General features: G+C 42.2%; 1 protein-coding gene across 1 annotated transcript in view; it reads left to right on the plus strand.

Annotated features, from left to right (window-relative positions):
- Positions 1 to 10,714, plus strand: part of acvr2aa (activin A receptor type 2Aa) — a 48,210-nt gene extending 37,496 nt beyond the window's left edge. The window contains 7 exon segments of the mRNA XM_046363099.1: positions 2,372 to 2,515; positions 4,071 to 4,214; positions 4,517 to 4,662; positions 4,901 to 5,015; positions 5,591 to 5,729; positions 6,644 to 6,774; positions 7,423 to 10,714. Of these exon segments, the coding sequence (XP_046219055.1) occupies positions 2,372 to 2,515; positions 4,071 to 4,214; positions 4,517 to 4,662; positions 4,901 to 5,015; positions 5,591 to 5,729; positions 6,644 to 6,774; positions 7,423 to 7,617 (1,014 nt within the window). The 3' untranslated portion in view covers positions 7,618 to 10,714.
- Positions 10,715 to 11,635: the final 921 nt, after the last annotated feature.

Here is an 11,635-nt window from a genome sequence, read left to right on the forward strand (position 1 = left end):
GCTATGAATGCAGCCAAAGAACGTGATGGTGAATTAATTGATATGGTGGCTAATATCAATGTGGGATGGAAGGGAGAGGTGGGAGAAAGGTGGCTAAGAACACACACAGACACAAAGTTACAGGCTTCTTAAATATAAAATAACCAAATAACCATTTTGAACAGAAGCAAACCACCACCTGCTGGTATGCTTTAAAACTAAGTCAGTACAAGGATAACCATTATCAATATCTTGTAAAGAACAGTATTGATTTGCCTGTTGAAGACAAAAGAATGACTCATAAAGATGATAAATGTTAGCCTCTCCGCCCTGTCCCAGCCTACAGGGACAACTGGACCATAAAATTGCATTGTTTTCATTTTTAGCAGTGCCTGTGCAATGATTGACACTTGAGAGAATGGAAATGTAAACATGACCTTGAACATTGTGAACACAGCTGGAGGTGCAGGGTGTAGCTGGAGTTAGGCCTGAGCTGCATGCTTTAGGCCAAGCCTATACATCCTGCCCTATATGTTTCCCTCTTTCACTTGGTGTCCCTCCTCCTTCCTGTTCCACCCGTTGCTGTCATTAATCAGTGTATTCTTTGTTCCCTTCCCGTTGTGGCTGTACACATACAGTAGCAATGTGCATGCAGGCCATTATGTGTACACCCCATGGGGAAAGACAGCCATTCTGTATAGATATAGAGGTTCACTACTTTCCTTGCTGTTCAACTCAACCATTAGAGGACAAATAATGAACACAATATTATTATGTGACCTGCAGGCTGTAGATATTGTGGTCCTTCAGGTCTGTGAGTGAGTTTTTTAAATTTTTAATTTTACCTTTATTTAACTAGGCAAGTCAGTTAAGAACAAATTCTTATTTTCAATGATGGCCTAGGAACAGTGGGTTAACTGCCTGTTCAGGGGCAGAACAGCTCGGGGGTTTGAACTTGCAACCTTCCGTTTACTAGTCCAACTCTCTAACCACTAGGCTACCCTGCTTTATAACTAAGCAGGGTAGCATGCTATGAATGCAGCCAAAGAACGTGATGGTGAATTAATTGATATGGTGGCTAATATCAATGTGGGATGGAAGGGAGAGGTGGGAGAATGGTGGCTAAGAACACACACAGACACAAAGTTACAGGCTTCTTAAATATAAAATAACCAAATAACCATTTTGAACAGAAGCAAACCACCACCTGCTGGTATGCTTTAAAACTAAGTCAATACAAGGATAACCATTATCAATATCTTGTAAACAACAGTAGGTAGTAGCAGAGATGTTCTGCTTTGATAAGAGGCCCAGAAACTCACCACCCCACACAGACAATTTACATGGGAAACAGACCATCGCTTCTGCTGACAAATGTTTTTTAGCTGATGGAAAAGGTCACCATTGGCCTATAGGTCCTGGTCAGAATCATTCACACACACAGCCATATGACCACCCCACCTACACCTCCAGACATAAACCCATAGGTTCAACATACAATAGTCTGTAGACCTACACCACATTCCGTAGACACAGAAAGGTTATGCTCAGTCAGTATTGCGACCAGAACACCCCGGTCTGTCATCAACATCATAAGCCTGCCTTTGTAGATCTCTTCCTTGATGGAATCAAGGTAAAGTTCTCTCTTTAGTACTGTCTGTAGCTATGAAGGATATGTCTATAAAACATGATCTATGGGTAGCACAGACCAGAGCTGTATAGACATGAAAGGCCCAGACTAGTCCATGTGAACTCCTAGTTACAGATCAGGAACTGTAGTCCCATTACTTTACCTCAAACTAGAAAATCAACCCACCTCTGTTATCTTTCAAAGGGGCTATTGACGCACCTGGACTGGTAGATCCTTTTTTACAGTACTGAGCCAAACCGAGCCAGAAAGAACCATGTGAAAAGAAAATATCCTAGCCAGCACGGTACGGTTTGACCCGGCCCTTTAGTGTGAATCAGGTACTAGATTCCTTACAGACCAGGACTGTGCATCCCTGTTGAATAATTACGTGCTGCAGTAGTCAGTCAGTCAGAGTAGTCCGTCCCCTGCTACTCTACATTAAGTAGGTCAGGCCTCATCCAGTAGTCCAGAGAGGAGACAGAGGTTGGTGATTAAGTTTAACAAGCTCACCACTTCCCTAGCCCCCATAAGCCCCTTCTGTCAAAGCTTCATAGCGCCCAGCCCAGCAGCTGCTCTAAAGTTTCCCTTTTCTTTGACTTGAGGTTATGGCCCAACCATTGACCGTGCTACACTGCAGCCATTTTGTATCTTAGTTCTTTAGTCACTGTAGTTTGCCGACATGCAAAGCGTTGCACTTGATGCTTGGCCTCTGTGTAATAAACAGTGAGGTTGATGTGTCTTTTTCTCTCCTCTCCTTTGTAGGACCCAGGGCCCATGCCCCCTTCCCCCATCCTGGGTCAGAAGCCATTGCAGTTGATTGAGATCAAAGCCAGGGGGCGCTTCGGCTGCGTGTGGAAGGCTCAGCTACTCAATGATTATGTGGCTGTCAAAATCTTCCCCATTCAGGTACAGTACTGTTAGCCACTAACTAACCACCTGCAGCAGAATGCAGGGCTAGGGGAGGGTAGCTTTCCCTGCTTCTTTGGGAGAGAGAGGAGAGCGTCATCTGCCTTAAAGTTCCAGGCCCTTACTAATCCTCCTGGGCTGACCAGCCCTTTAGCTTAGAGGCCAATCACTAAACCCACAGTGGCCTCGATTGACCACTAAGCACTAACTAACATAATGACAGAACATGCATACAGTAAGGTCCATAATTATTGACACCCTTTATAAAGATGAGCAAGAAAGACTATAAAATAAATCATCCAAATACTGAGCTATATTGTATACTAAGATTTTTTTTTTACATTATACTAATACAATTGCTCAGAGAAAAATATTTAGTTTAACAAGTAATGCAATTTTTATTTTTTTATTTTAATGACATGTGAAAAGAGCTCTATTTTCATCATCCATAGCACCAGTTCCAATCCAAGTGCCAATGCCGTTTAGCAAACTCCAGGCGGTACTATGGTCAGATGACTTGAAAATAGAGTTCTTTGACCACACGCACCAGTGGTAGGTTTGGTGTCGAAAAACAGATGCATATGCAGAAAAGAACCTCATTCCTACTGTAAAATATGGTGGTGGATCTTTGATGTTATGGGGCTACTTCCACTGGTCCAGGAGACATTGTTAAGGTCAACGGCATCATGAACTTTACCAAGTACCAGAACATTTTAGACCTGGTTAACTCTGCCAGGAGACTGAAACTTGGCTGCAAGTGGATCTTCCACCACGCCGATAACTCTTAAGCACACATCAAAATCCACCAAAGGTTAATTGACCACAAAATCAACTTTTTGCAATGGCTAGCTCAGTCTCTGGACTTGAACCCCATTGAAACCCTGTGGTTTGAATTGAAGAGGGTCATCCATAAGTGCAGACAAAGGATATCAAGGATCTTAAGATTCTGTGTAGAGGAATGGTCTAGGATCACCCCAATGTGTTCTCCAATCTCATAAAACATTTTAGAAAAAGCCTCAGTATCGTTATCCTCACAATGTGAGGGTGCTGGATAATTGAAAAACAGGGGTGCCAATCATGTTGACCCCTATCTGTTTTAGATAGATCGTTTTTTTGTATTACTTTTTAAACCTAATCTCTTTCTCTTAGCAATTGTATTAGGATAAAATGATATAATTTTCAAAAATATTGAGCATACAATATAGCTCGATATTTGAATTATTTATTTATACTGTCTTTTTTGGAAAGAAGTGGAGGGCACTGAACCAACTTGAGTCGAGGTGTAACTAAAAAATGCAATCATGATTGAAAAGGAAATGTCGCAGCACCCGCTCGTCTTTTTTGCTCATCTTTATCAAGGGGAACAATAATTTTCGACCTGACTGTATATTATACTGTTTTAACCAGTTAAATAAATGTTTTTTTGGCGTCTTTTGACAATTTGTTTACCCTACCAAATACTTTGCAATCTAATAATGAGGGGGAAGTCCAATACTCACTAGTTGTTATACATTTCACTTTGTAGTGAATCTGTGGCCTTGTTTGTCATCCTCAGGACAAGCAGTCATGGCACAATGAGTATGAAATCTACAACCTGAGCGGGATGAGGCATGAGAACCTTCTTCACTTCCTCGGAGCAGAGAAGAGGGGCACCAACATGGACATAGAGCTGTGGCTGATCACAGCCTACCACGAGAAGGTACAGCCCCCCCTGCTGGCCAAAGGACCACAGCACAAACACAAAGCACATTCAGCTGAACTCATTCAACGTTCTCATGCTAGAATTTAACAATTATCCCAATAAACATGTAGAAAGTGATGTTTCTTCCTAATTTTCAGAGAATACTTGAATGATTTTTTACCTATGTTGAATAAACATGCCCTCTAGTGGTTAGAAGTAGAACAATCAGCTGGCGTTATGTCAGACTGTTGTGGCATGTTGAAGGTGAGGCACATTGCTAGGTGCTGTTATATTAACTGGCTGTATGCCTCCATTTCCAGGGCTCGTTGACAGACTATCTGAAGGCCAACGTGTTGTCATGGAACGAGCTGTGTCACATAGCCCAGACCATGTCCCGAGGCCTGGCTTACCTCCATGAAGACATTCCTGGTCTGAAGGATGGACACAAGCCTGCCATCGCCCACAGGTCAGCTCCCTGCTCTTCTATCTTCCCCAGTCACCTATCCTATCTATCCTTCATGTTCTTGTCTTCCAATAAACCTATTATATTATATTATATTTCATTCTATCCACGTCCTTCCTCCATAAACAAAATATCTCTGCTCCCAGATATGATATAATATTATTGTAAGTGATGGGTAGCTTTCCTCTCCCATGTTGTCTGTTGTCTCATTGGTGTGTTTCTGTTCTTCTGTGAGCCACAGGGACATCAAGAGTAAGAATATCCTTCTGAAGTCCAACCTGACGGCCTGCATCGCTGACTTTGGCCTGGCCCAGAGGTTTGAGGCTGGGAAATCAGCTGGGGACACGCACGGACAGGTGAGTGATGGGATGTAGGTTGTGGAGAGACTGTCTGATAGGTTCCATGATGTCAAAATGACTAGATCATTCTACATCATAAAATCCACTTGTCAATAGTTGTGCTTTGTATTGCCTGATGCCAAAATAGACACTGTATTCCACAATTGACTGTAAACTGTCCAAAACAAGCATGACCATTGATTTATATTGATATCTGGCCTGCTCGCCTCCCTACCACTGAGGAAGTACAGTTCCCGCTCAGCCCAGTCAAAACTGTTCGCTGCTCTGGCTCCCCAATGGTGGAACAAACTCCCTCACGACGCCAGGACAGCGGAGTCAATCACCACCTTCCGGAGACACCTGAAACCCCACCTCTTTAAGGAATACCTAGGATAGGATAAAGTAATCCTTCTCACCCCCCCCCCCTTAAAATATTTAGATGCACTATTGTAAAGTGGTTGTTCCACTGGATGTCATAAGGTGAATGCACCAATTTGTAAGTTGCTCTGGATAAGAGCGTCTGCTAAATGACTTAAATGTAAATGTAATGTATATATCGAACAAATCAGTGTGTGTTTGTCTATCATTTCCAGGTTGGCACCCGGAGGTACATGGCCCCTGAGGTCCTGGAGGGGGCGATCAACTTCCAGCGGGACTCATTCCTGAGGATAGACATGTATGCTCTGGGACTGGTGCTGTGGGAGCTGGCCGCACGCTGCAAGGCTGCCGACGGTAAGAGCACACTCCCTTGAAGGACCATACATTAGGGGTGACCAATCCTTCTCCTGGAGAGCACGATTCTCTTCCAACCCTACTCTCAGACGAGCTACCCTACTGCAGGATTTAGTTCTAACTTTACTTGGCACCTTGATTAGCTGAATCAGGTGTGCACGTGTAGGGCTGGAGCAGAAGCCTGTATACCCAGGAGCTCTCCAGGAGGATTGTCCGCTAATGCCATAGTACTACCATCGTCCTGGACAAGGGCCACCACTGTCTAACCAGGGGCCAGTCGGTTGTTATGGATTTTGTCTGTCTGGTTCCATGGAACAGTAGTGACCTGGCCTAGCCTGGGTAGTTGTGTCGGTGGTCAGCATGTGGAACACTCTGTGGTTATCACTGGAGGTCAACTTGGAGTTAGAGCTTGGTCAGAGCAACTCACCGGCTCGGAGGGAGACCTCCACTGGTCAAGAGCTGTTATAGACTAGGTGGTTCGAGCCCTGAATGCTGATTGGCTGACAGCCGAGTTATATCAGACCGTATACCATGGGTATGACAAAACATGTATTTTTACTGCTGTAATTAGGTTAGTAACCAGTTTATGATAGCAATAAGGCACCTTGAGGATTTGTGGTATATGGCCACGGGCTGTATCCAGGCACTCTGCGTTGCGTCGTGCGTAAGAACAGCCCTTAGCCATGGTATATTGGCCATATACCACATCCCCTCGTGCCTTATTGCTTAATTAGACCACAGAAGGCATCAGCTCTGAATTCCTTATGAGAAACTCAGAGCACTGATTGAGATGACCACTGATTTATGTTCTTTATTAGCTCAAAGAAACTATTGTTATATTGATTGCATTTTGTTTTGTGAATGGGTCACTGTGGTGTGATGTGTGTGTAACATTGTGCTGTGTGTATGTTCAGGCCCAGTGGATGAGTACATGCTGCCGTTTGAGGAGGAGATTGGCCAGCACCCATCCCTGGAGGACATGCAGGAGGTAGTGGTCCACAAAAAGCTGAGGCCCACGCTCAGGGAGTGCTGGCAGAAACACGCTGTGAGTAGATCATATACGCTATGTATCTTAATCTATAATGTGACTGAAGGGGCAGTACAGTGACTACCACAAACTACCAAAACCCATCATCATGGAACAGTAAGGACATAGAGTACAGAGAAGCACTGCTGAGCAGAAAAAATAGCACAAATACTGAACAGCTTTTGACATTTACATTACAATGGGCTATTATAGCTCCATGTTAATTTCCCTGAATAAGCCCGTCTCTTCCTGCCATGGCCCAGGCCACTGCTTACCTCACCTGTTTATGTCTTGACTACGTTTAGCTAAGACGGTTTGTCTGAATCCCGACTGTCTACAGAGCATCCTAACTCGAGCCCAACGCAGACGCAGAGACTTATTGATCGGAGAATGATACCGTCTTTGTGGCCTGATTTCTCTCCCCCCCAGTCTAGAAGATAGCGGCCATTTCTGAAATGTCTGCTGAGTAGCCTCCTTCTCACAGTTTCTGCACTATTAGTGTCTCCTATCGAATCTGTGGATCTCTAACAGTAGATTAGTTAAGCTAATAGTGTCTGGTCTCTGTCCACCATGCTGCCACACGGGCCTCGTTTGCTGTGTGTCATTGTGCCCTTGTGTCGCAGAGGATAAACGTGTGTGCTAATGTGTGTGCTCTGTCCCTCACAGGGTCTGACCATGCTGTGTGAGACAATCGAGGAGTGCTGGGACCACGAGGCGGAGGCGCGCCTGTCGGCGGGGTGCGTAGAGGAGCGAGTGGTGCAGATGCAGCGCCTCAACAACGTCACTGCGCCCGAGGAGATTGTCACAGTTGTCACCATGGTTACCAACGTGGACTACCCCCCTAAAGAGTCCAGCCTATGACTAGGCGTATGAGTTAACACAGGACAGGAGAACAGACCCCACAGAGACTCACCTCCCTGAGCAGAGGGTCAAGACTCGTTCCACATCCGTCGCTGTGATTGTACACAAGGTGGCGGCAAAAATCAGTCAGTGGACCTAGGTTCATGGAGAACTATCCAGGTCTGAATTGGTTCCTATTGCATTTAGCTACAAGTGTGCCTAAAGACTTCCTCACGCCTGGGTCATTTTAAAATGGGAGGGCGTGATGGGAAAACAAACTAGCAATCATCTAGATCCCACACTGGACGCACCTTGACAATGGACAAAGTCATTTTAAAGTTGACCTTTTGGCTGATATTACAATTTTTTTGTAAAAGAAAGGAAAACATACTTCCTGGACTGACTTCAGTTTTTTCTCTAAGAAAAGGAGGAACAGGAGAGAAGAAGAATCCTGACACAAACACAGTTAATTTAATTTCAGTATAAAAAAGGGCAACTTGGTTTTTAAACACATTTGCTCTTTGTGTTTCTATGAATGACTATTGTAATGCCAATAAGAAACAGCTTCTGAATGTCTGTGTATCGCTGCTGTACATATATCAACAGAGAGAGAGAAAATAGCGTAATCAAGGTTATTTATCCGGACCTGCCTCACAGCATTTCTATAAAAATAACCATCAACCTCTTGAGTCTCTTAACAAGGTATACCTCAGTTTCACATCCTACAAATGATGTTTTCCTTCATAACACTAAAACCACTACAGGACATCGACATTCAGATGACATGTTTGGTATTGAAGCTTTTTCAAATGATGGAGTATGCCAACAAAAATGGCCATTCACAAATCAGTGTTTTTGCCTTGTTAAGTCCTTAGTTTGTGTATTTTATATGTTGCCCCAGCTATTCAAATGTGACTGTAAGCGTTGTTGTTAACATTTTTAGACCGTTTAAACATGTTGAGAAGAAAATCCCTGAAAATATGAATACATTAGAGAAAAAATATTTAAAAAGCATTTCCCTTATTAGATTTGCGGTGTCCACAAAATATTTAAAACGCATGTTTCCCCCCCCCCCCTTTTTGTCTATGTAAAAGTGTGTGACACTGGTGTCAGGTGTTCGAAACCCTCTATTGATTTTAAAATGAAATGTCTACAAACCGCTGTAACGGTATTGCTCTTTCTCCCTGCCCTGGTTGTAGTATTTTCTGTTTGTAGTCTGCTATTTCCATAATATTTCAATACGTCTCAGGAAGCACACATTACTCTATGACCCCGTCCTCTCTGCTTTTAGGCGCTGACTGATTCTCGTGCCATTATTTTGGAGACATCTTAGTCAAGGGGTACCTACATGAGGTCTTTACAGCTGGTGTGGTTTTCAGGTAGATGGCCATATAGAGGGGTTATTCAGATCATGTCAGGTGTTCTACATTACTAAAGTAGCCATCATGATCAAATCTATATGTGTTCCCCTTGAATCTTGTATTCCCCATCACTAACAGCATGTCCACCACTTTGGCTATGTGCTCCTTAGACAAGACATAAAAATATTAAAATGGCCAATTGCAGCTTTCAGATTCTAACCCGGAATATGTCCTGTTAGTAGTCCTATTGTACTCAAAACATTGGTGACTCAATTATATGCTTCTCTCCATCAGACATATTTTGTTATAGCCTACCACATAACATTCAGGGATATAGTAACACTACGCTTTTACTCAGTTAACTGTATGCAATCAAAGTTGGGGCTGACAGTGGCTTCTTGCCATGGCACCAACTTTCAATCCCTATGTAGCGTTTGTTTTTTAATCAATGAAATCAGCTGTTTTTTGTTTATTCTCTGACTATAAACCCGCACATCCTCTCTGGCAATAACTGTATGCCATCTCAATAGTACAATGATATGTAAGTTATGGATTTAAATTGGTCATTGCATCTGTAGGACTAAGCCTGTAGCTCGGAGGGTTTATGATTCTCTCACTCACTGACATCTATGCTACTCTTGCTATTCCTCTCTAACCTGAGCCACTGATTCAGGAGTGTAGATATGGGAAGCCAACAACAGAGGAATCTTCAAAAGCAGGGGAGACAGATTTGCAACTGCTGCCATTTTGGTATATACTTACTGTATTATCTGTAGCACTGGTGCCAAGGAGGAAAGTCAAATCCAATCTTTATGTTTCCATATTCTCCATATTTAAAAAAAAAAAAAACACTGCTGCTGTGCAAATGCTCCATCTCACTAAACAGATGCTCTCCCTCTGGCCTCAGATGGTTTCTAGGTTTATTTTATGTAAAAAAAACAAATAGTACATTACTTGTTTCTATGACACCATTATGTTTCTAAGGAGGCACACATTACATTTAGCCTACATTATACCCCCTTAAAAGCCAAACCCCTCTGACATTAGTAGATGACTGGATGGAAAATGCACAGTATGTACATATGAATGTTGTTTTAGATTGTGATTTTAGCATGATATTGTTTTATATGGTCTCAAGGCAAAAAATGAATAAAAAAAAATCCTTTCTATTGTTAATAATATTCACCCAAAATATTTTTGTTGTTTATTTTATATGTAATTGTATTTTACAATGGTTTTATTAATTTATGTCAAGGCCCAGATAATGCTAACTTCTCTTTCAGAAGAAGTATTGTTATTATATATCTTTATGCTAGTAAAGACTCCCTGGATTGGCTCATAATTTACCTCAGACAGACATCCTAGCTGTCACTCAACGTTCCTACAACATTGATCAGTGTTGAAGGCGAGTTGTATGGTGCAACCATAGACTTGTATAATTAACAATGTTGTGGGAATATGACCTGAGATATGATCAGCTATGGCGTTTTTATTTTCTATGTTACGGTGACATTACTTTGTCATCACACAATAGAAATTGTGTCACTGTTAACTGAGGTTTGTGTTATCTACCGATATTCTCACCACAAGCATAAATGGCCATCTTACAATCAAGATAAACATGCCATCTTTTCCTTTGTTTTGCAAGTATTTAACAAACAGTTTCAGGGCTTGGTTGGAAGTGATTGTTAAATATTGTACAGAATAAATTGTATGCTATTTCTCCCACTAAAATAAAGTATAGTGACTGCTCTGAACAATGTGTACTGTCTGTTTTTGAGGTTCTGAGTATGAAAACACAGGTACACTTACTCCCGAGTGGCGCAGCTGTCTAAGGCACTGCATCTCAGTGCTAGAGTACAGACCCTGGTTCGATTCCCGGCTGTATCACAACCGGCCGTCATTTGGAGTCCCATAGGGCGGTGCACAATTGGCCCAGCGTCGTCCGGGTTAGGTTTGGCCAGGGTAGGCATCGTTGTAAATAATAATGTGTTCTTAACTGGCTTACCTTCTAAAACAAAGGTTAAATAAATAAAAAAATATATACATTTTTTGTTGTTGTTGTAATATTCCTAGGAAGACAGGTTGCCTCCCACAATGTTAAAACTTCTTCAGGATCGGTGGGTCCCCTGTGGGACGATTGAGCTAATGTAGGCTAATGCGTTTAGCATGAGGTTGTAAGTAACAAGACAATTTCCCAGGACATAGACATATCTGATATTGGCAGAAAACTTAAATTCTTGTTAATCTAACTGCACTGTGCAATTTACAGTTGCTATTACAGTGAAATAATACCATGCTATTGTTTGAGGAGAGTGCAGTTTTGAACATGAAAAGTTATTAATTTACAAATTAGTCACATTTGGGCAGTCTTGATACAAAATTTTAGAACAGAAATGCAATGGTTCATCGGATCAGTCTAAAACTGTGTGCACACACTGCTGCCATCTAGTGGCCAAAATTTTATTGCACCTGGGCTGGAATAATACATTATGACCTTTCTCTTGCATTTCAAAATGATGGTACAAAAAAAGACTACTTTTTTTCCTTCTTTGTATTATCTTTTACCAGATCTAATGTGTTATATTCTCCTACATTCCTTTCACATTTCCACAAACTTCAGTGTTTCCTTTCAAATTGTACCAAGAATATGCTTGCAAATTGTACCAGTATATCCT

Source organism: Oncorhynchus gorbuscha, linkage group LG09 (assembly GCF_021184085.1).
Source record: "Oncorhynchus gorbuscha isolate QuinsamMale2020 ecotype Even-year linkage group LG09, OgorEven_v1.0, whole genome shotgun sequence".
In the NCBI taxonomy this organism is placed as follows: domain Eukaryota; kingdom Metazoa; phylum Chordata; class Actinopteri; order Salmoniformes; family Salmonidae; genus Oncorhynchus; species Oncorhynchus gorbuscha.